The 25792-nt window shown below is 40.0% G+C and overlaps 1 protein-coding gene across 17 annotated transcripts in view; it reads left to right on the top strand.

Annotated features, from left to right (window-relative positions):
- The window catches only part of TENM2 (teneurin transmembrane protein 2), a 2391334-nt gene that overhangs the window by 2085591 nt on the left and 279951 nt on the right, over positions 1 to 25792 (top strand). For all 17 annotated transcript variants that reach the window (XM_045040340.1, XM_045040320.1, XM_045040321.1 and 14 more), the window contains one exon: positions 3074 to 3308. In XM_045040340.1, coding sequence (XP_044896275.1) covers positions 3074 to 3308 — 235 coding nt within the window. The remainder of the gene's footprint in view (positions 1 to 3073; positions 3309 to 25792) is intronic.

Here is a 25792-nt window from a genome sequence, read left to right as displayed (position 1 = left end):
GTGGTGGCATATGTGGCACTGTGCATTCCTCCTCCTTTCCATCCTTCATGTTGACTCACACACACTTACTGCTGTTGTCAGGAGTGGTGGGTGAGTACTCAGACAATTACAGAAATGGAGTTGTAGGCCTAGGTTCATGTTATTTAAAAGGGACAGACCCAACCCTTGAACCCAGTCCTTTAGATTTCCTCTCCTAACCAGTGGCCAAGTGCCTCTTCCATGTCTCTCTGTATATTCCCCAGTGGTAGCTCTTCCCACTCAGTATTCTAATCGTCTTTTCTTTTTCTTGTACATAGTTGAAAAATACGATTGTTGGATGGATAGATAAAGGAGAAAATATAATCAGTGTCACAGTGGAAATGAACAGTAGTAATGAGGAAACCATCTAATACTGAGGATGCTGGATGGTTTTTGTTGTTGCCATCAATAATTTGATTTATTCGCAGTGAAATAACATACTGCTGTACAGGAGGGCAGTGTGAGAAGAACACTATGTATTCTTTCATCTCCTCCATGAAGCTCTGGGCCTTCTATTTAGTAGAAATGGAAAAAGAGCTGGGGGAGCCTGTGTGGCTCAGTTAGCTAAGCCTCCAACTCTTGATTTCGGCTCAGGTCATGATTTCACGGTTTGTGGGATTGAGCCCCGCATCACACTCCACGCTGAGTGTGGGGCCTGCTTGGGATTCTCTCTCTCCTTTCTCTCTCCTCCTACCCCACTCATGCTGGTGCAGTCTCTCAAAATAAATAAACTTTAAAAAAAAGAATGGAAAGGGAGCTTGACATCTCTTGCAATTAACCTGAAAGCTCATCCTTCGTTTTATAGAAAACATGCCACATAGCACCTGGGTCCGTGGTTCCCTTTCCCCCTTAGCAGCACCCCTGTATAGCATCAGCAAAAGGGAAAACCACAGGAATTTCACCCACACAGAACACAGATGGACAAAGAAGGGCCACACAAGTTGAAGCAGGCTCAGAAACCTTAGCTCAGGATGAATAGACAGGAAGCAGGAGAGTTCTGGTATCTCATTTAGTGAATTAAATGCCTCACATGGCCTCTTTGTACTTTGGGAGAGTGTGTGGTCTGGAGTGCTGGAGGTGGGGCCAGGGGCCAAGGGAAATGGGAAGTTGGGGCTTGGGACCGAGGAGGGTGGGTTCTCACTTGTACACTGATTCATCTCATCTTCCTGAGGCAAGTCTCAAGATTACTTCACTAATGGAGAATAATGACACCACTTGGATAGGAGTTGAGGGAGGGGAAAGGAAAGCATGAAAATTTATTAACCCTGTGTGAGGGGCTTGGATAGCAACTCTGAAGGATCATTATGAAATCATTTCATCCCCTTTTCTCACCTCTTCCCACTAATATGAGACAGACAAACGCTAAATAAGTATATAATAATACATTACTAGACAGACAACAAAGCCAGAAAATGTAACAGCCTGCTACAGCTACGAAACTCCCTCAAAGATATATTTAAAATGTCACTGGTGCCTGATGTAAAATACGAATTGCAGGTTCATTTGGAGGATGCGATTTAAAACCTGTACAACTGTATGGTGGCATTTCCCACTGGGGTTTAGTTTTAGTTGTCTTTTTCTGGAGACCAAAAAAAAAAAAAATCCCCCAAGTAATTTCAGCCCAGAGATAGAAACTTCGGGGAACCACTTGTGTCTGTTATTTTTCCTTCTTGTTTTCCTTGGTCATGATGCTCTCCAAACCTAGCATCTTCTTGACATGTTGTCTTTCTTTCAGAATATTTCTGCAGGCTTCACAGGAGCTACGGAATGTAGATTACACCTTTTGGAGATGTAGCCTGGCCACATAAGGAGACAAGTAGTTGAAATTTGTGTCAAATTGCTTGTTTAAATGATGTGAGCCAACTTCTTAAAGCCAGGACAGCAGGGGCTGAGGATTTTAAAAGTTGGCAGGGGCCAAAATGACAAGGCTTGGCAGTCACCTGGTGAGCTGCCAACCTCGACTGGAGGCTTCAAAAAAGGACACAAATTAAAAGTCATGTTTCAGCAGCCATTAAAACCAAATTATAGGCTTACATTGCATAGTGAACTACTTTCGTTTTCATTATGCTTAAAATATTTCATTTTGTAGATTGAGAGTGGGTTGCTAGGAAAACCCTGTGTGGAGTTGTCATCTGTGGTCATATTTACAAAGGAGATACACACAGAGGTATAGTTCTCTTTTATGCATTTTTCCTATGAGGATAGAGGATTTCAAGATGAGAAAAGAGGATGCAATTTGGAGTAAGGGTCAAGGTTTGAAAACATCAACCCTGATGTCTGAGCAGGCTCACAGGTATTTTCTTGACTCTCATGAAAAAAAAAAAAGCATACATCTATACATAACACCTAAAACAAATACACTTTTTAAAAAATCATCAACATTTTTAAGAAACAGGAAATTTTATCTAAAAGTCCAGATCTTCAGCTTTCCTAGAAAAACTAGAAGACTTGGCTGCATTGGGCCCTTATCCCCACATGGCCACATGGGCCTGGATCTGAGTGAGGGGTGCTTCCTACCCTTTCCAAATCACCTCAGTCCACAACTGGCCCACTTGACTTCCCTGCTTACCTGCTACAGGTATTTAAATATGCTACTCTCTGACTTAGAGTGTACCATATTCTCATTGCCTTTCAGAAAAAGAAAATGTTTATAAAGAATGCATGTACTGGTTTATAAAGCATGCAATGTACTGGTTTACCGGGAAATGGTACAGGGACTTGTTACATCAGTGACCAGCCCTGTCAGGTCTGTGTCACTTCCACTTTAAGATCAACATATTCAAGATTAATATGCTCCAGCCTGGTTTTACTAATTTAGTTCCTCCTTCTTCCTTTGAGACCTACAGAAGAAAGCAAATCAAAGTATGTTATTTGTTAGTAACCAACCCTGGAACGCTTTATGCCGTCTTTCTCTTTCTCTCTCTCTCTTGTTTGTGACTTTTAGCAATTACCAACCTAAAGACTTTGATTCTAGGCTTTGTTCCTCAGGTTTGCACAGTGTCTGGGGCTACAGCCTGCAGCCACTGATGGCCATTTCTCCTTCTTCTCTTTGCAGGTCCTCCAAACCACCACAGCCAATCGACTCTGAGGCCCCCTCTGCCTCCCCCTCACAACCACACTCTGTCCCATCACCACTCGTCTGCCAACTCCCTCAACAGGAACTCACTGACCAACCGGCGGAGCCAGATCCACGCCCCAGCTCCTGCACCCAATGACCTGGCCACCACACCGGAGTCCGTTCAGCTCCAGGACAGCTGGGTGCTAAACAGCAACGTGCCACTGGAGACTAGGTAAGTCCCCATCGCCGGTCACACCTGTTGCCCCACCTGAGTCATGTGCACAGAGTCCCCTAGATGGTTCAGGATTCTTGTCGGGGAGACGGTCCTGGTGTAAATAACAGGACAAGTATACCACCTCTTTGTTGTTCCCTTGGTAATTTGACTCTGGATGATAGGCTGATAGGTATTTCTTTGTTCACATGTGTCTCCTTTTAATGCTTGTTTACTCTCTTAGACAGATCTTGTGTACCCAACTAATAGAATTAGCATAACATATTTTTACTCAAAGGCTCATGGGAAACATGCTTATAAGGGTATATTGACTGAAAGCTGCTGATAAATTATGCATTTGGCCTTTCCTGAAGTAATAAATGAAGACTCATTTGAAATTAAGTGTTTGGGGAGACCTTGAGAAACAATCCCTGATTCCAGACTGACAGAAGTATAATTTTAATTTATATTTCATCCAACATGCCGTCTGACTTTAATCCCTCCTGTACACACTAACAGCTTGATGCCTGAGGGGCAAACAAGAATGTACAAAAACAAACAAGAGAAAAGGGGCAGCACTTAGGTTGGAGGGAAGAGTTTCAAAGTGATCTCCACGTCTGGCTTTGTGTGTTTTGCCTTTTCTTCTGTCCCTTTCTTGCCTCCCCTTTTGGTCCTCCAAAACCACGCCCACCTTAATGCCCTGAGACAAGGTGTGTGGGTCACAGTGCGATGGGCTGGGAAGGAATGACTGTGAAGGCTGTGGGTGGGCTGCTAGATGGGGGAACGCTGTTGCACCCCAACCCCAGACCCTGTCATGGTTTGTATGCTCCAGTTATTATCGTTTCCTTGCCAAAAAGAACCATGAAAACGAAACAGAGAAAGACGATAATTCATGCTGACCCTTGAAAAAGTTCTCACTTAGGGCCACCTGAGTGGCTCAGTCTGTTCAGTGTCCCACTTTTGGTTTTGGCTCAGGTCATGATCTCACAGTGTGAGTTTGAGCCCTGTGTGAGGCTCAGCACTGAAAGCACAGAGCCTACTTGGAATTATCTCTCTCCCTCTCTCTCTGCCCCTCCCCCTCTCATTCTCTCTCTCTCTCTCTCTCTCTCTCTCTCAAAAAAATAAATAAATAAACAGTTCTCACTTAAGTTTTTAAATGTTAATAAGCTAGGTTTGAGGAAAAACAAAAGGAATCTGTAATGGCAAGTGAATTCTCTGCACACTGCTGGAAGCGACTATGCAAGCCATAGCATTTCTGTCATTTCGTACCTATAATATTCTTTTACTATTTTTTAAGATCTTGAATAACTTGTGCACCATTGTCACTGTGGTCACTCTAAACTGTAATAAATTTTATTCTCTGATGATATAGGTTATTTTTAATGATGCCTACATTCTTAATCTGTGAGGCTTAAAATATGAAAGTCAGTAGAAATTATATGTGTATATTACATACAATAGATATATTTAAACATCTGCACTAATATGGGCACCTGGGTGGCTCAGTTGGTTAAGCATCCAACTTTGGCTCTGCTCATGATCTCACGGTTTGTGGGTTGGAGCCTCGTGTCAGGCTCTCCTCTGATGGCATGAAGCGTGCTTTGGGTTCTCTTGTCTCCTTCTCTCGCTCTCTGTCTCTCAAAAATAAGCATTTAAAAATAACTGCACTAATAAACCTCTGTCAAAAGGTTTCTAGGCTGAAAGCAGACTGGTCCACATGGCTTAATTCAGGATATTTTCATAGTTGGTGGTGATCTTTAAGGCTGTAGAAGACTTTCTGTCTTTTTTTTTTTCCTTCTGTCACAGAGTTTTTTGGGCGTTAGTCAACCTTCTTTTACATTAACAGTCTTTTGTTTGAAAAAGAGTTTCTGGACATAAAGGCTACATAGAGGGGACTAGATGAAGGAGAAGGATGAGGAGAAAGGGAAGGAGAAATGTACTAGCCATTGTAGAAAGTGGAGGAGGAGAGGAAGGAAGGAAGAGGACCACCATCACCATTCATCACCAGTTTTTACGATGCACTTTGTATCTACCTGGTATTCATTCTTTATTGCATTATCTCATTAGAGCCTGAAATAATAGAGTGAGGCAGGAAGGGACCATTACTTCCACCTTTTTAAAGATGCACAATCTAGATGTGTAGGGGCAAAGTAACTTGCAAGAGGTCTAGGGCTTCAGTGAGATGGGACATTCTGAACCACCTTGGATGGACCTCCACTGGTTTCCACACACAAAATAAGGTGGCATGATGTCTGATAAATGAATACATACAAGACTACATTTATTGCCCTAATTGTTACATTTACAGGGCAAAATCCATCAGAGTGTTTGCTCCTCACAAAGATTCTCCCTTTGGTGATTACAAGGCATATGGTGCAGAAACCATCTCCTGTCTCCTAGCTGCTGATGAAAATAATTCATTTTCCAGGAGAGTTACTTTACAAAACCATTTGCAATCAAGTGTTATCTTGACAAGTATCTGGTAGAGAGAGGACCAGCAGAGCCAAGTGTGTCACCTTCCTATTTTTCTGAAGTTAGCTTTCCTAGAATTTGTATCTGATCTATAGAGTCCTTCCGTAAATCATTTATATATTTGTCATTTCTCCAAGGATTAGGGCTTCTCAATGGAGGTTTTGGAGGAGGCAAGTTCAATACAATGCTTGAGTAGATAGGATTGCCAAAATGTTGAAGTCAGTCAGAAGAAAAAAGCAAGCAAGAACATCTGGATATCCTTTGATCAGTGCATTCCAGGGCCAAAGATTAGAGAATATGAGGCCCTTGGGATAGGGCTATCACCAGAAGTCAAACACAGGGTGCAGAAGTCAGCAGCTCTGTTCATGGAATTCATGAATACATATAACTTGGATGTGCATCTGGTCCCATATATGAAAACTTCAGCAGTAATTAATAGAATTGTTGAGCTTTACATTTCTTTTTAAAATATTATCATTCAGTGTCTTATTAGCAAATATTTACTGAGTCCCTCATGTATACCAAACACACTATATGAGGTGCTAGGGAGGTCATGAGTAACACATGAAACTTGCCCTTGAAGTTCACACAATCTAAAGGAAGAGATAGGTACATAAACAGAGGGGTAGTGCGGTGTATACAATACACTTTAAGACTAAAGTGACCATACAGTGGATGAAGTGATTAACTCTCCCAGGATGATCAGGAAACATTTCAAACTGAGTATCTGTTTGAATTGGGTTTTTAGAGGAGGATAATAATTTGCGTAATAGATAGGTAGAAAAAAAAGTCAAAGATTGTAGCGTACTATTTGTTTCTGTTCCCTAGTATTTTTTTTTAATATAGTCTTGGAAACTGTAGAACTGAACAAAGTCACTTATTCAAATGTTGGAACATTGTGAGTTTCATAGGATCATTTTCTTACCCACAAGAGAAAGTGTAGACATGGGAGCCCTTCTTTTATGGGCATGATGCCATACTAGGATTCCCATTCTTATTTTTATACCAAATAAGGATTGGTTAACTATATCCAGGAGAGAAACCATTGAAGGCAGGTCATAGAGGCTGATCATGATGTAGTCATCAATTTCGAAAATGCACTGGAAATTTACAAACGGCTTCACCACCTCTACTCTCCCTAACACAGACTTCTGGGTGTGATGGAAGAATTTCATAACTGGGAGGTGATGAGCAGGCATGCTGCCACCCCCAGAGACTCTAAGCCAAGTCCAACGTGTTTCTTTAGACCAGTGAGGAGCAAACCCTTGCTTCTCTGCATTGCTTTTTGACATTCCCATCCATCTTAATGAGGCATGTTACATCTTCTCTAGACTGCGCTTTTTTTTCCATTTTTTTCCGTGACAAGTAGAATTAAAGGTGCTGGTTAAGGAGGCATAGCCCAAAAATGGGACTGTATGAATTACGAGTTTAACACAAGACAAAAAGCCTAAAAATTCTCTACCGATGTTAATCATGTAAGAGACCAGTGCATATACGTTTCTACTACCAAAACCAGTCAATTCATGTATAAACCATAACATAATCTAAGGAAAAAAAAAAAAAAACTCAGGGCAGAGGAGCTAAATGCAAGCAGTCAATACTGTCTTTATCTAATATGATGTGTAACAAAATCACCACCATCTTTATTTCCACCCACTTACATCTTGAAACAAAATCCATGTGCAATTCCTGGTTGATACTATCCATCTACACTTTTCCCTCCTGAGAATAACAAGGCCAGGAATCTTCCAGGCCAGCTGCTCCTTGGGGAGTTTCTGAAGTCAGCTTCTCTTGTCTAAAATGGTACAAAGTAGCTTGATGACAGAAGCTAACTTTCCTTCTTCTATGTGTTTTATTGAATTCTCTCTGAATCTCTCAGCAGCACATCAGTAAAGAGAATCCCCTGGCAGAGTAAAACTTCCCTCTGGTTTTACTTTCTCCCTAAAATACCAGAAGCTCCCATTTTTGGTCAGTAATTCCTTTTCTGTCTTTACAAATCTTTTTTTTTTTTAATTTTTTTTATTAACGTTTATTTATTTTTGAGACAGAGACAGAGCATGAACGGGGGAGGGTCAGAGAGAGGGAGACACAGAATCCGAAACAGGCTCCAGGCTCTGAGCGGTCAGCACAGAGCCCGACGCGGGGCTCGAACCCACGGAGTGCGAGATCATGACCTGAGCGGAGTCGGCCGCTTAACCGACTGAGCCACCCAGGCGCCCCTGTCTTTACAAATCTTGACACAGGGTGAACAGAAAATAAATACATAAAAAATCTCCATCAGACCCTTAACTCCAGAAGCCCTAATTTTAACTATCAAAATCCCCAAGTTACAAAGAAGTTTGCAAGTTGCTTTTTAAGATCATCATCCATTATTCATTCAAGAAATAACTATGAGAACCTATCATGTGCCAAGTACTGAGGATTCAGCAGTGAAGAAGAAAAGCAAAGCCCTTGCCCTTGTGGTGTTTCCAGGCTGGATGTAGACAGAAGTGTACAAATGATTAGATACATGCCTCCCCACCATGACAAATGTACTAAGTGCTGTGTGAGGTATAGAGAAGTCAGACGCGTGAGAAATTGACATTTGAGCTGAGCCCTAAGGATGAGTAAGTGTTAATTAGACTTGAAGAATGTTCTAGGTGGCAAAACAATGACCTGCTGGGGAAAGAAAGACTAAGATGCCAGGAAGGGAAAGCAAGCTAGAAGGGCAGGTGAGGGCAGGATGTTGCAGGCCATTGGGCTGGGTTAAAGGTTTTGGACTCTAGCCCAAGAATAATGAAAAGTCAATGATGTATTTTAAATAAGAGAACGAAATAATAAAATACTATTGTTTGGTTTTGTTTTGAATTGTGAGAGCTGCCATATAGCAAACATGTTGGAGGTATGGTGGAAGGTACAGTAAGTCTGTTGTAGGTCCAGTTTAGAGAATGTCATCATGGTTAAGATGAAAGGTGTCCTGGTGTCCGCTAGGTTCTTGGTAGTTGTAGTACTCATATCTGGCTTTCTCCTACCAATCTAGCAAGAAGGTGAACATTCATAGACGTGAAGTACATTTTGAAGGTAGAGTCAAGTGGGAATGAACACTTGTGGAGCTGTGGGTTAGACTACTGAGAGTACGATGACCAGGTTTTTAACTTAGGAGACTGATTGGATAGTGATTTCATTTCCCGAGGATGGAACAAGTTTTGTGGCAGAAAACAGAAGTGCAGTTTCAGGCACGTTAACTCTACGTATGTAACAAGAGACTTAAGTGTAGCTGTTTTGATTCTAAATATTTTGATTCCAAAATAATAGATGTAATGTGGAAATTCAGCCTTACAAATAACAGCATATTTACCATGTTCAGAGCTGTCAGCAGTTAATTTTTTTTCTCTTTAAAAATTTACTCTCCAGAAAATATGTTCAATTTAGCAGTTATCCTACATGATCACATAGGTCTACAAATAACAATTTTTCTTTATTAAATACCTTTTGCTTGGCACTTAGTTTTAACATCATGATCACATTGAACCCCTTAACCCTTCTGTTAGGTTTATGTTACTCTCCCCATCTTAAATAAAGGGAAACTGAGGCTTGGGAAAATTATGTTACCTACACATCTGCAAATAAGTAAGTGGTGGAGCTGGAACTTGACCTGGGTCTGACTCCAAGTGGCATGTTCATAACCACCAAATGATGGTGCCTTTGGAACTAGAAAAACAAAACAATGCTTATTCTGATGGCACACAACAACTTAATATGTCAGGCCGTGGAAATGGTGAGGTCAATGCATTATAAGTGACCTAAGGCAAGAAATTATCTATGGGATGAATTCTGGCCTGTTACTGGATGTAGACTGAGTCGCTGACAAAATCAAAAGCCCAGCAAGAGCTAAGGGACTCTTCTCTGCAGCACTTTGGGTCTGGTGGCAGCCACAGTGCTGAATCTGAGGCCTCGCTGTTCCACGGCCCTGGCAGCGTAGGATCCGTGTGAGCTGATTTACGGAGTTTTAATACACTGCATCTGATAAAATGTGAGAGCAAATTGACAGTGTGGAAATAAGAAGCACTGCTACTTTTTCAGTTCTGTAATTTGTACATTTTTTATCCCTCAAACAGAGCTTTGCCAGATTAATAAGAGAAAGCCAAACGGCTAGGGGTAACATGGCTGACCACTTGGTCCTACTTGGAGTACCATGGTAATTCCTGCTAGTAGGAGGTTGTGTAAGTACTCTGATAAAGAAATGAGCACATTGGGCTTGATGAGTGACATTTTAAAAATCTAATTTTGGTATCAGAATTTTAGAAGATATACTTTTTGTCTTTGCCATGAAGTTATCTTAGCCTAATCTAGATGCTTTATTGGTAGTGTGTATTTGGGAATCAAGACACAAGACCTTTAGTAAATAAGGTTTTCACAGAGAAGCAACAAGATTGTTGAAACATCCTCACCATGCTGAGCCCGAAGACTGTTCCAAACTTGTTCTCAGATTGATTTTTCTACCTAAGGATTAATTTTCTGACAGAATCACTGACAAGCTTGATCTTGAGAATATTAAACCAAGGTAACCTGTTTGGGTTTTTGGGACTTTTTTTTTTTAATGTTTTCAAGTGAAGTTGAAAACCAGAATTCATTCTGGGTGAACCAAATATATTCAAGCACTTTTCAAATCAATAGGCAGCTTGATTTCTCCATATTGCAAAACATTATGCCCCCTCTAAATTCTCATCAGAGGCAGCATGGAAATTAATGAGACCTTTAGGTTAGCCTTTCAAGCTCAGCCTTATTTTATAGCTTTACCTTGCCTTTTTGACACTGTGATCCCGCCTGGCCACCAGCAGCATTTCACGTTGCAGTGCACTTTAATTTTGTAGTTTTCTTAGTCTTCCTTGGAAACTGGCAGCTTATTAATCTCAATAACTGAGCTGCTCAATAGGCAAACTCTCCAATGAGAATTTAGGCTGTGTCTTTTTTTTTTTTTCTTGGCAGATGGAGACAAGGGGTTGGTTGTCAGATGGAGGCAAGAGGTGGGGGAATGGGAGACAGAAAGCCGGTTAGAAGAGGCACCCCTGCACCCCACATCACTTTCTGACAATTGGCAGGAAAATAAAGAGAACTTGGTCTGATCTACTGCTTTGCAATTTACGACTTGTGGTGTTTAACACACTCCAGACCATTAATAAGAGAATAAATAAAGTGCTGTGGCACGTGTGCAAATTACTAGGTGCATTAAGAAAGAAACAAGCATCACATCTTATTTAAGACCACTCCAACCTGCTCTTGGTGTGGATCTGCAAATTTGGAATCATCCTTGAACACAGAGCTATCGAAGGAGAGGCTGTCCTTTGCAAATTTGGCTCCCGCCATAAAACTAAAGCCTTATTAAGTTTATTAAGGCTTTAAGGACTTGAACTTCTTACTTGTAAGTTAACCCCTGCTAAGTTCTAGGTAAAGAGAAATTTTTAAAAACTGTCCCTCAGCAGCCTAGACCATGGGGACCCAATCACGGATTGAGGCCACCTTGTGTTCATGCCTTGTAAGCACAAGACTCTGCCCTGAGTCTATGTTAAATGTTGAAGACTCTTGGGTTAAGTTCACAGTTGAAAAAAACCAAATATTTCCAACTCTGTGCTCTTTCACCCATTCAGCTAATATCAAGTGTCACTCCCTTGGGGCATTTCCTGAAGGCTTCCCAGAGGATATTTTATCTGGTTCAGACAGGGATAGACTTGATGAAGTGCAAGTCTTTTTCTAATTCTGGCTCCCCAATGATCCTTTTCTTTTCACAGAGGCCAGATAAGGCATTCATGGTTCTCCCAGGCAGGGGAAGTAGGCTGTGCAACTTTTCTGAAGCTTCCTTTGATTTATTAGTCTCAGACTCGCCTGCCTTTGTAAGGTGGAGTTTTGTGTCCCCAGCACTGTAGTCCTGCACAGGGCACTCAGCCAGGTCACTCCACTGGGGCTGCGTTCTCTAGATTAGAGGAGAGAATGTAAGAAACTTTTTCTCAGACAGGTATTTTTCCCTCCCAAACCCACCAAATGATTTCAAGCTATTTCATGAGTCGTATTTGCAAATATTCATTCTTAGAGGTCATGACAGTGCTAACCACAAAGGCTCACCCTCAAAATTGTGTATTGTTAAATCCCTTATAGAATCACTTCTTACCCAGAATGACTGAGAAATTGGCAAATGCCCCCAATTTCTGTCATCATTGTTTTAACTGTTCTTGCCTTATATGTCACAACAGAATGAGTAACCCTTCTTTTTTATTTGTGAGGTTGTATTGAAATTGTATTTCAGTTTGTTAAAGCTTCAGTTGGGTATAAACATCTATAAGTCCATTTCTCAACAATTAGTCCTCCCATAAAGATGTTGCACACCCATGATAGGACAATTAAAACCACATTTTTTATTAAAAATAGAGCTACCCTATGACCCAGCAATAGCACTACTAGGAATTTACTCATGGGATACAGCAGTGCTGATGCACAGGGGTACATGTACCCCAATGTTTATAGCAGTGCTTTCAACATTAGCCAAATAATGGAAAGAGCCTAAATGTCCATCAGCTGATGAATGGATAAAGATGTGGTTTATATATTCAATGGAATACTACTTAGCAATGAGAAAGAATGAAATCATGCCATTTGCAACAATGTGGATGGGACTAGAAGATATTATGCTGAGTGAAATAAGTCAGTCAAAGAAGGATAGATATCATATGTTTTCACTCATATGTGGATTGTGAGAAACTGAATGGAAGACCACGGGGGAGGGGAAGGGGAAAAAATAGTTACAAAGAGAGAGGGAGGGAGGCAAACCACAAGAGACTCTTAAATACAGAGAACAAACTGAGGGTTGATGGGGGTGGGGGTGGAGATTCTGGAAGAACTAGATTCACAGAAGTAAACTCAGGCATTAGAAGTCTGTCCCTCAACTTTGCTTTTCTCTCTTTCCATCCATCATTCTTAACCAGACCTTCTGTGAGATCTTTGTGGGAACTACAGACTATATTCTCATAGCTTAGAAACCTAACAGAAAAAGGATATCTTTTTCCTGATATTTCACCAACACCCCCTTCATTAAATTTCATTGAACTGAACGAGGGTCACATACCCATAATGGACCCAGTCCCCAACACCTGGAGAAGCAGCCATGTTGATTGGCTAGACCTGGATCATGTACCCACATAAAACATCATAGCAGGAAGAAGGGCATGGTCATAACCAAACATCATGATTTTAGGCGACTATAAAATGGAGACCTGGCAGGTCAAAAAAAAGAAAAAAAAGTCAAGTTCAATGCTAGTTTTGCCTTAGTCCCACTGCCTTCTCTCATCGCCTGATGATAGTGATTTTCTCCTCTGGGCACACACAGTTCTGGCCAGGGTGGGGGAATGGGGGAATTTTAGGGCATCAGGTTATCTCACTTGCCTGGGCACAGAAGGGGGTTTACAGCTGATTCCAATATGAAGTAGAAAGAATAAGTTCCACTGACTAATTTCCATCCCCTTCTGATTCATTGCCCTCTCTGGTTCACTTCTCAAACATCCCACAACTTTACCTTTGAGTTCACTATGGCCACTTAATGCATTTTAACTTTTATTAGTCTCCTGATGTCTCTTTGAAGCTATCATCTTCTTTCCTGCAAAACTGCTTGGATTCCACATTTTCTAATTAAAACATGCTCATTTATTGTCTTACTAACCAGTGCTCTTTACGAGGGCTCATGATGAGAAAGTTAACTCAAAACAACTCGATTCATTTCCCATCTCCTGAAAATGGCTTGAGATGCAGTTTTACCTTTACAAAGTCAAATTACTTTGGACAATTTTTGGTTTTGCTTTTTTAATAAAACCATGAATGGAAAACATCTAAACTCCATGCTTTAAGCTCCTGTTCTCAACAATGCACTCTGTTCTCGGTGAAAATCTCAGGTAGGCAGTGTCATTCAGCTCCATAATGGACCACAATGTAGGTAACAATTGAATTGTGCTATATTTAATTAGACAAAATCTTGGTCCTAAGATGCAACATGTCCTAATGTCAATAATTATGCCCATCACTGTCTACACCCCTGTGATTTGATCTGGCATTACTAGAAGTACTAAAACTCAGTGTAATAGAGGGAAGGTAGTACACATGCATTTAAACCCTCCTAGAATTTCATACTAATGATGTGGGTGAGAGAACAAGTTCCAAGGACATGGTGCGTGTCTTAGTGTACTTTGTTTTCTGAGTCTTCACCACTGCTGGCCTTGTCTAGAAATAGGGAAGCAGTATTTGGATGGGAGTCCCCTCATGTCCTGCCCCTAATGTGTATCTTCAGGGTCACAGTATCATTCAGTTGGGGAAAGACAAAGTATAGAATTTGCCACAGAGATAAGCCAAAGCCTATTTCAGGCAGAGAGGTGGAGACAGAGAGTCAGAGATAGAGAAGAAAGGATCTGGTGATAAGAATATAGAAGTAAAGTCATGCTGTCTTCTGGGAAGTTGGTCCTTTGATTCTGCCAGAAGGCGGACCAGGAGAAGGAATCAAGGTCAACTAGATTTAGGTTGGCTTGATCATTTAAGAGTAGCGGGAATCGTTTGGCAGCACAGAGGCAGAATTTTCAGGCTGGAATCCATGTTTAGATTACCTAGTATAGTCCAATGTCTATTTTATAGATGAGGGGAGTGAGGACCAGATGACTCATCAATTCCTCCCACTTGGAATGTCCGAGTGGTGCCCTAAAGCAGGTCTCTTGTTCAAGCATTCCTCACCATGCTTCACTGTTTCCAGCATGATTAGGGGACTTTGTTGCCTATTCATCTTGAATAGATTCTGCTCCATTTCCTTCCACAAAGGAATCATCAAGAATTTAAGACAAAGATTAGAGCATATATTGCAATAGATTTGGTCTTTCCACTCATTCATTACAAAATGCATACATTCTCTTGATAAAAATATTCAACAACCAGGAAGATAGAAAATGAAAAGTAAGATGTCCTGCCCTTCTGCTCCTATTTTCAAGGAAATCTCTTTTGAAGATTTATTATTTTAGATTTCCCGAAATGTTTATGGATGTCTGAGCATGTTTTTGTTTAATATAAATGGGATCACATTATACATACCATTTGGCAACTTCCTTTTTTAACTTCATGAGATATTGTGGAAATCACTTCAGGTAATTTCTTGTGGAGCTGCCTCGTTCTTTAAAGTATGTGTAATATTCCAGATTGTCATAATTTATTTAACCAGTCTCTTCTTTATGGACACTTAGATCACTTTCACATTTTTGCTCTTACAAACAAAACTGTAATGAGGAGTCTTGTGTATATACCTTTCTTTGCATACTTACATGATTATATTCAAGAGTCAAATTCCTGGAAGTGAAATTGCTAGATCAAAGGGTATATATAATGTGCATTTTAAATTTTGATAGATTGTGCCAAATTATGTTCAATTCAAATGCTGTAGTCTCTCTTTATTCCTCATTCTTTAATGGCCTGAATTTTCTTTTATGAGCTTGAAATAAGAGCCCTGAAGTTTATGGTATTGGATTTTAAACATAGAATTGAAAGAATTTTCTTTTTCAAGGGACAATGTACTAAATAATATTAGAATACTCTAGAAACTCAACTCCCTTCTCATGTGCCAGGTGTAGTATAAGAAAAAGGTATAGCTGTGGGGAAAATCTGACTCACTCACTTTCCTTGGTTCTAGCTGTAGGGCTCTTTCTCTTTATTCCCAGATTTTGCTACACTGTGGCCTACGTGATTCAAGATACCTAACCTTTGCTGCCTTTTGTTTTCTCATTTATAATTTGGCAGTGTTTAAATTTGCCTCTTCTCCCTGTCTACCTTGCCTCTATCTACCTAATGGGGATATTATAAGAATATCTAAGATGACTTAGTCAAGTTTCTGAGTCCCCAGGAGAAATGCCTAGTACAGCAGGATTATTGTTCTAACTATTATAGGAGAGCGTTTATGATCAAGGGCTTGAAAATCCAGCAAGGAAGACAGCCTCTTTTGTGAAATAAGTATGTGAGGGTTCTGTCAATAAGAGGCCCTCAGGCCAAACTTATATAGTTTCTTTATCTGAAACTCCGATTTTATGCTAAATAAGGATTTTTTGTATTTCCCACCTCCTGTTGGTAATCCCATTACCAGCTGTGTTCATAGGACTTCAGCTTGATTCAGCCAACATTTATGGAGGCTCTATTATTAGGGGCTGACCACCATGCAAGATGCTGAGGGTAAAGGATGAAAAAGACATGGTCCCTGTCCCTTGACAGTTACAGTCTAGTGGGAGAAAGACAGCTAAGTAGACAATTTATATTAATATAAAACACTGTCATATGGACAGAAGCTCAGGACAACGTGGGAGCACATGATGGTAGGGGACTTCCACACCTCGCTGGTCAGGGAAACCAGGTAGATAGTGTCTGATTCCCATTTTGATAGAAAAGTATACCCCATCGAAAGGGCTCTCAAGGAAGAGGTAAGAGAATAAGGCCAGAAAAGCAAGAGTTTGCAAGCATTCTGGATCAACTGGGGACAATTCAGAGGACAATGCTAGAGATGTCTTATGGCCCATGTCAGGGACACCTTCTAGACACAGTGAAGCACCTTATGGTTTATTCTATATGGGATGGGGAGTCTTCAAAGGTGTGTTATGGTCACAGTTGCAGTGAGAAGTAGGAAGGAAAAAAAATCAGCTGGTATACCAGAAAGAAAAGAAATAAAAGTTTACAGCACTTACCCAAAGCATTCCATGTTGAAGAAAGGAAAGGAGAAGGGAAGGAAGGAAAGGGAGTGGGACAAGAAGAAAAGATCTATCCTTCAAGTAGGCAATTTATGGGATTCATTGATAGATAAAAGCCAACATTTATTGAGGGTCTCCTTAGTGTCATCTATGTGCTGAGCGCATTTAATACACACAATATCCCTATGAAATATTTCAGTTGTTTTCAACATTTTCCATACAAAGAAACCCAGATTCCTCAAATCATTTTCCCAAGGCTGCCCAGGTTACAGATGAGGCAACCAGGCTCTGAACCCCCTTGCTGCCAATAGTTTGCTGGTTCACCACTGCCATGTTCAGCCTCCTGGAACAGGCAGGCTATTCCAGCCTGACCCTGACCTAGACCTTCCTCTTCCTTCTTGGCCTCTACCCTCTCCATACACTGCTCTTCCCCTCCTTCCACTGCCCTCACAGAAATGCAGACCGTACTTTGCTTTTCATGTAGCCACTTAACTTTTGTCAAGCAAAACCTAAGAGCCAGAAAGGATCCCAGTTCAAGTCCAAGCCTCTGAGATGTCTGCAAAGACAGCTTTTCCTAACCAGACTCTCCTTTAGTTTTGTTTAATTCTGCCGCTTGCAAAGAAAATGCCTGGAGGCGGGCACCTGGCTTTTAGTCTAACATGCCACCTCCCTGTCAGGCAGCTTTCAATTTACCATGCCTCAGCATGTCCAAGCGCATCTTCGTCAAGACTTCCAAGATGGCAGTGACAAGCTTTTCGGGTACTTAAGGCAAACATGCATGACAGTTTTCCTTGACACTTGCATTTTTAAAAAGCCTTGCCTGGGGCCCTAGGAAACCCAGCATTTAGGAAACCAGGAGCCTTCCAAGGAAGCCACACTTTCAGAACCTGCTTCCCTGGGACTTGTTTTGTGACAGGGACACTGCAGGATCTGCTTGAGAGTATATTAAGCACCATGGCAATATTTAGTGTTGATGCTAAATAATGATTGCCTTTTTTAATGGCATTTTTTGATGACTGAAATGTATGGATCTGTTCAATGCATTGTCAGTGGGTATGTGGCTGGCCTACAAACACACTTAAATGGCACACTTCTGCAAAGCATTAATTTCTAAGTGTCCAACAGATATATGTAGGCAGGCAGACATGTCACAGGGGTTGCTATAAAGCTTAATTAATATCCCTAAAGAGCTCTTATATCATTTCAAGAAGAGTGCTAAATAAGAAGAAAACATTGTACCTATGGATATTACACATATAAAGAAATGTGGGTGAATAAACTGATAGGTCTTTGTATATTTGTTCATGTCTCAAAGGGTCTGTGTAAATTCAAATGGGAAAATAAATTGTATTAGAGATAACTATCTTTTATTTGAGTGTTTAAAAAAAAAAAAGCAACAGAGCCCCAAAATTAAATGCTAGAAATCTCTACACACTATTGATGTGGAAGCAAATCTATAATACAAAAATGAAGAGTAGTTTTCTTTCTTTCTTTGTTTTCCTTCTCCTCTGTCCATCCCTACGTCTTAGGATTGCTTTAATGACTTAAGAATTATTTTTACCTTTGCAAAAATTGAATAAATCAGTTTTGTTTTTCTTTCTAAGCCTTGAAGAAATCACATAAAATACTTTATCTGCCCGTTTTAATTTTTCTATCATAATAAAACTTCCTTCTTTCTCTGCCTTTCTCCCTCCCTCCATTCCTTCCCTCCATCCTCTCCTTCCTTCCATCCCTCCTTCTTCACTCTTTCCACTAAGTGACTAGGTCCTGAGAACCTACAAAAATCTAGGAAATAGCCATTATTGAGGTTTTTGTTTGTTTCCTTTTAATTTCTTTCTGGGCCTTAGTGTACTCATCCAGAAATAGAGGGAAATGAATTAGAATTTCATTTCTCAAAGGTGTACCCCATGGAATACCTTTTTAAGACTGGGAAAGTAGGTGGATATAAAACTTAGTTGATAAAATAAGCAGAATGATAAATATTATATTGTAGAGTACTGAGATATTTAAAATATTAAAGGCTTGTGAAGATTCTGTAGTAATCTCTTAAATTTTCTTCACTCCAGTATTTCCCAAATATCATGAAATGCTTTCTTTACCTAAAGCTAGTAATATATGAATACACTGGGTGATCCGAAGAAGATACTTTGAGATCTTATATTTCAGACCCTCTTTGATCTCACAACAGAAGTAGGAAACCTAGAATTTCTTCAAACTCTTTCTAGAGAAGGACTTTCTGAATTTGTCTTCTAGGATAAGATGTAATTTCTCTCTCAGAGCCAAAACTTAAGAAATCCACCCATGTTCAGATTCACTCATCATGTTCTACAATATTTGGGCCTGTGAGTAAGTACTGTTTATAATACAGTGCTCGGATTATGTGCTAACAATAAAAACTTTTTAATAAAAATGTCATGGATAGATCACTTTGCTAGAATATAAACCCTAGTACTTTTCTACTAAAACCTCTTTCCTAAAATGAGAGTCTGTTCACTTGGCATGTTAAAACACATTTTGTAAGATATAAAGTATTATTACTGTTTTTGTGGCTACTGCCACATGGCTCTTTGGTGATGCTTTTTGTTCTTGTAATTTGAAAGTTTTCAAAAAAAAAAAATTTATAACATGGGTAAGATGAAAGGAGACTAGCAACATGTTCAGGGCCAACTAGAATTTGACCTTGCTGAGGAATTCAAGGTTGATCATTTTCTACATTTAGAAAACAGCTAAATGTTCCCCATAAAGTTTAACATAGAATTACCATAAAACTGAGCAATTTTCCTATGTATTTCCCCCCAAAATTGAAAATAGGTGCTCAAATATTTGTACACAAATGTACCAAGCAGCACTATTCACCATAACCAAAAGACCAAAACAATATAATGCCCCTCCATGTATAAATGGATAAACAACATGTGGTGTGTGTATGGTTGTATATGCAATATATATACATGCACACACAGTGGAATAGTATTCAGCCTTTAAAAAGAATGAAATGCTAACTGAAAACAAACTGAGGGTTGATGGGGGGTGGGATGGATGAAAGGGTGGGTGATGGGTATTGAGGAGGGCATCTTTTGGGATGAGCACTGGGTGTTGTATGGAAACCAATTTGACAATAAATTTCATATTAAAAAAAAAAGAATGAAATGCTAATAAATGCTATAGTGGAGATGAACTTGAAATATGCTGAGAGAGAGAAGCCAAGCACAAAAAGTCACGTATAGTGTGATTCCATATATATGAAATACCCATAATCCATAGAGACAGAAATCAGATTAGTGGTTACCAGAAGCTAGGAGTAGGAGAACAGGGATTTAGGAATTACTGCTTGATGGGTACAGGGTTTGCTTTTGGGGTAATGAAAATGTTTTGGAACAAAATAGGGAGGGTGGTTGTACAATATTTTGAGTGCATTGAATGCCATTGAATAGTATGTATTAAAATGATTAATTTTGTTATGCAAATTTCACCTCAATAGGAGAAATCTTTCATTAATTAATTAATTAATTAATTGATTTAAGGAAAACAGCTAGAGAATCAATGTATTCCCCTTAGTATGAAAAGTCTACTCAAGGGAGAGGCAACAAGATAGTTAGGCTTGGAAAATCCATCTCTTGCTCCCATCTTTTCCAAGAAAATGCTAAGAAAAAATGCCAGTTTCCAAAACATGCTTTAGAATGGTTAACTTTGAAGGCAGCACACAAAATACCAGTACATGTGATTTGATTAATACTGTTAAATGGATCCAAGGATGCAATATATTAGCATCTGGAAGATTTTAAACATGATTCCCATTCAGCATCTTGGTAAATGCAACTCATCAGATTTTCCTGAAGTTGTTGAAGCACCAAAGATAAGGAAATAAAGGTGTATCAGACGAGACTCCTTTGTTACAGAGGTGGCAGGGGAGGGAGGGTAGAGAAAGATAAATGGATTCTTATCTGGGTGGAGGAGGGTGTACACAAGATTTTTCAGAGATGAAAACTGTTCTCATCATATTCTTTTAAAAGTGATTTGGAAGAGAAAATGCACCATGAAATCTTTATGTTTGCAGAGATATCAAACCTATGAAGATAAACTGCTCTGTAGGTGGGCAGAGAAGTGACAGATAAGGAGCAAGTACATTTACCAAAAAAAAATTCTTCCAGGGTTGTAGGAAGATTATCTCTGAGTTCCTGGTTACAAACCAGAAACTGGCCCTGAGATTAGTGTAAACTAATGCCTAAACATAGATGTCCATTGGGTTGCTGAGGAAAGAGAGGAGGGGAAGGGCTGAAGAATGCACAGCATCACTAAGTAGAATCCTAAAAATTAATCAAAAGTGCATTATCACTATTTCAAAAACTATTGTGAGTTCTCAATGGAAATAGTCAATAGCTAACATACCTCAAGAATGACAAAAAGGTTGAGGAAAATTCCAACCTAAAAGATCAAGAAAATGAGAAGACTGTCATAAAATGTGCTAGAAGCCTCCTCAGAATAGAAAGATGGCAGGTTTCTCAAAGGATTTAAAAAAGAAAAAAAAAAAAAAACATATGTAGGCATAATGAGAACATGGTCCTGTTTACCAAAATCTTGAAACTCAGGGTGACAGGGCATTCCTTGAAGAGGACACCACAGGATAAATAAATAGATGTGTGGACCTGAGAACATATAGAAAAGTTTTCAAGATCTAGATTGGCTCATTCATCCATTCATTTACTAAAAATTGTTCAAACACCAAACATTTGCTGGACATGCTTCCAGAGGGTGGGGATACAGCAGTGGGGAGAACTAAATCTGGGCCCTCAAGGAAAGTGCATGCTGTTGGGTGAAGCAGGTAATAAGCAAGATGATAGCTACTCAAAGCATAAATGTGGAGCAGATGATATGGCAGGGCCTTATATGAATACCATCACTCTACGTCCCTCAAAAATCAGTCATTGGAGGTGGAAAGTCCCCCGGCTGCCGCCTTGGCCAAGGTAGGGTATAAAGTAAAAAGCTGATCAAAAAAGTCTTTCTGAGAAATGAGTTTTGAAGGGAGACTGCTTTCAGTCTCCTGAGGAGAAGTCATGCAGAGATCTGAGTTAAGAACTTTCTAGAGGGAAACACAATGTAGAATACCCTGAGATGCAGAGAAGCTTGGCATCTTTGAAGGACAGGGAAAAGTATGGTGGAAGTCTCAAGAACATAACCGGTGGAGGACAGGAAGAGATGAGGTACACCATAATGAGGTGCTATATAGACCTGCATAAGGAGCTGGGTTACTTTTAAGTATAAAGGAGATGGATAGTTTTAGGCAGGAGAGTAGTATGATTTGATCCGTGTTTATAGACAATGGCTGGCTCCTGCATAGAGCATGGATGTAAATGGCCAATGTGGAAATAGGGAGACCTATTTGAGGCTGCTGTATGCAGTAAGCCAGGCACAAGGTTTAAGTGGTAACAAGAGGATGGATATCTGTATGTATTATTCCAGGCTGAGAGAAATGAACTGATGATGAATGGGGGTTATAGGAAGGACAGGAACCATGGTGAAGCCTAGTTAGGTAAATGGCATGGCACCCAGCCAGATGTCACACACCAGGACTGACAGTTGTCCTTGTTGCTGGCAATGTTGGTGGCCCACACATCTCAGTCAGCTTCTTCTCTGAGACTGGACTTCAGGTGGGGACTGCTCCCTAGGTTTAACAAGGCCCAGCTCTCTCAGATTACATTGGAACAGCTCTGTAGAGCCATCCCATGACCCAAGACCAACAGCTCTAGAGCACCCCATGAGATTGACCAAAGAATCCTTAAAACATCACAATTTAGCTTCTCTCTATGCCCAGCCTGCTTTCTTCAATCCCTCACATGTGGTGTGCCCAAGAGCCCTTTCTAATAAAACTTCCTGCATGTACATTTCTTTCTCAGAGTCTACTTTCTGGGGATGGCACCTGCTCAACTGATAGGTGATTACTTCTTTGACCAACAGGGGTGAGACCTGAAAGAGAAGGACACTTTGGAGTGAAAATCAAGAGTTGTGTTCTGGCCATGTTAAATTTGAGATTTCTGACTATATCCAAATGTACAATGATAGTAATAATGAGGATGGCTAGAATATTCTGGACAAAAACCAAAACCCTCGAGGCGGAGCACAAAGAAGGCCACCAACCCTTTTTATCACAGAAGACAACTGAATTCCCAATGAGTCTTTTCTGCCTTAATTCTTTTATAAATGGAATGCTTCTAAAGATCTGTCACCCTTTGCTCGAAAAGAAGACATAGTTTAAAACCCTTTGTATGTGCATTAATATCCAGATTTCATGCCCTCAAAACCTTGCATAGTGTAGTTCTCCCCTTGCCTACCTCTCCCGCCACTCACCCTGTGGAGCACTGGGTTCCAGCCACATGTTCTTCTCTCACTTCTTCAAAAAGTAGAACTTTCCCAATGTAGGACTTTTGTACACGCTGTTTCCTCTGCTAGGGATGCCCTTTCATCACTCCTTGAATGATTAACTCCTTCTTATTCTTAGACCTCTCCTTTTTGATCATGTCCTCAGAGAGGAGTCAGAGAGGAGTGACCATTCTACAGGAGTCCCACATTTCCTCTTAGTCGCTTTTCCTTCACGGCACTTCTCGGTTTGTAATTACTTAATGTACTTGTTGGTTTACCTGGACTTGAGTTTTGTTTATTCCATCTGTCTTTCCGATTAGTAATTCCATAGGAGGATGAGGATTTATTCACCATTTTATCCAAAACATCTGGTACCACATGATACATATTCCATGTTCAGTAAATATTAGTTGACTCATGACTTCCTATTTAATTTTTTTTAATTTTTTTAATGTTTATTCATTTTTTAAGAGAGGGTGTGAGTGGGGGAGAGGCAGAGAGAGAGGGAGACACAGAATCTAAAGCAGGCTCCAGGCTCTGATATGTCAGCACAGAGCCTGATGTGCAGCTCGAACTCATGAACCAGACATCATGACCTGAGCTGAAGTCTCACGCTGAACCGACTGAGCCACCCAATCGCCCTGTACCTTCCTATTTTAGATTTTGAATTCTTTAGAAGGAAAAGAGGGAATATGGTATATCTATGTGTTAGAAACCTCCTGTGGGTCAGCCTCTGTGCTCACAGATTGTATTCATTATCTCTTTCAACCCATCCCATAGTTCTGTAATGCAGATATTGTTATTTACCCAGTTTTTAGAGGAAGCATCTGAGGCTCAGGGAGATTAATTGGCTTTCCAAACCTAATGCACTTCCTGATAGAGTTGAGATTTGAGTTCGGATATGCCTGACTCCAAAGCCTATGCATTTCCACTGTTCCACAATTGCTGTGTTCCTTCAGCAGATATCTGTGAGCTCCTACTATAAACAGAGAAAGATACCAGGAAGCGGAAGGTATAGGATCTGCCTTTGGGAAGCTTGTAATATGACTGGAGAGACAAGGCAAACACACAGGACAAATGTAGTAGCATGAAGCAGAATATGATAAAGGAACATGCCCTAAGGTTTCTTCCAGCTCGAAAATTCTTTGACTCTCTGAATGGTACAGGCAATAAACTCGATGGGAGAAATCATTCTGCTCGTTGATTGTATCTGATGGCGGGCATTCTTTCTTCATCTACCTCTGGCTGCCTGTGAACACAAATGCAAGTCTATTTGAAATGGCTGTCTCTATACTCCCATATTATAGTGTATGGTGAATTCAAGGTCAAGTTTGAAGTCAGAGTCAGAAGTCTTTGTTTTTTTCCTCTACTGTATCAAGACTTTTACCAATTAACTTGAAAAAAGTCAACAAGTTAACAACTCCAGGGGAAAAAAAAAAAGACTCCTCATTTCATCCCAAAGACTCTGAAATGGATTTGCTCACAAAACACCAGGTTTCTTTAGTGACCTCCAGAGACCTTGCCTGTCACACTGAGCAGTATATCATTTCATGGGGGAAAAAAGAGAAGTTTTACCATGAAAAATGCTATGTTATATCACAGTGTGACACTATTTAAATATCAAGAGTCGAAGCTTCTATTTAAAAAACGGAAGGCAATAAATTGAGTTGCTAATTATTCCAGCTGTGAGTATTTTTGGTATGACTGCAAATTTTGAAGAGGGCAAAATAGAGGATTTTCCTGTTGTTCATGGCATATGCAAATGTAGTGATGGTCCCCTATGATCTAAAAGGTTCAGGGATCAGAAACCTTGAAAGCCTATTTTTCATTGAATCAAAATTGGTTTGAGTCTAAGCTTAGGGAATCGTGAAATGAAATGGGCTTTTAATTATACTAATTGGGTTACTGGCTTCTTTTTCAAACTTAGGAAGTAGCAATTTTTTAAAAACATTTTTAAAGTTTTATGTTAAAAGCAACAGTTCATTTCTCAACTCAAGCATAAATTCCCAACTGGAAGGAGAGAACAAGCATATTAGTAATATCTTCAGTGCCTTCCCTTCCTAATAAAATTGTTTCGGGGAGTGGGATGCCTGCAATGTCCCAGTCACAGTGCTAATTAGAATGGCTCATGCATTCAACAAATATTTTAAATAAGCTAGGGCACTGTGCTAGGTCAAGGAGATCTAGTAAAGACCAAGATATACATGATTCTTGCCTTCCAGTGATTAGTAGCTACATTTATTGACCATTCACTGGACATCAAGCTCGATTTTAAGCATCTCACATGAACAAAATCACCCAATCCCCTAAACAAGCTCATAAAGGTACAAATGTTCCCTCACTTTACAGGTGAGGCCACCTAGAGAGGATAAGTAACTTACCCAGTGTCATACAGTGATAAGAATAGGAGCCAGGGGACACCTGGGTGGCTCAGTTAAGTATCCAAATCTTGATTTTGGCTCAGGTCATGATCTCACAGTCATGAGATCAGGCCCAGCGTTGGGCTCTGCCAGACAGTACAGAACCTGCTTGGGATTCTTCTCTCTCTCTCTCTCTCTCTCTCTCTCTCTCTCTCTCTCTCTCTCTCTCTCTCTTTCTCTCTCTTTGCCCCTTACCTGCTTGTCCTCTCTCTCTGTCTCTCTGTCTCTCTCTCAAAAAAAAAAAAAAAAAAAAAAAGCCAGGATCTAAATCCTGGCTGTCCAAGTTCAGAATATGCACACTTAATACTGCCTCCTTGATATGATCCTATTCATGTCAAAAGTAATAAGAAAAAGGAATGTTTAAATGTAGGGAAAGCATCTGACATAAAATGTTTACCAGTCTGTCTCACATGTATATAAAATTTTTCTATTTTTTAATTTATGTATTTGATTTTTTATAATGTGCACATTTTATATTTGCAAACAGGAAAATAAAGACAGAACACTTAAAATAACTTAGTTTTGCTAT

Source organism: Felis catus, chromosome A1 (assembly GCF_018350175.1).
Source record: "Felis catus isolate Fca126 chromosome A1, F.catus_Fca126_mat1.0, whole genome shotgun sequence".
Classification (NCBI taxonomy): Eukaryota; Metazoa; Chordata; class Mammalia; order Carnivora; family Felidae; genus Felis; species Felis catus.
This window is presented reverse-complemented; position numbering and strand designations above follow the sequence as displayed.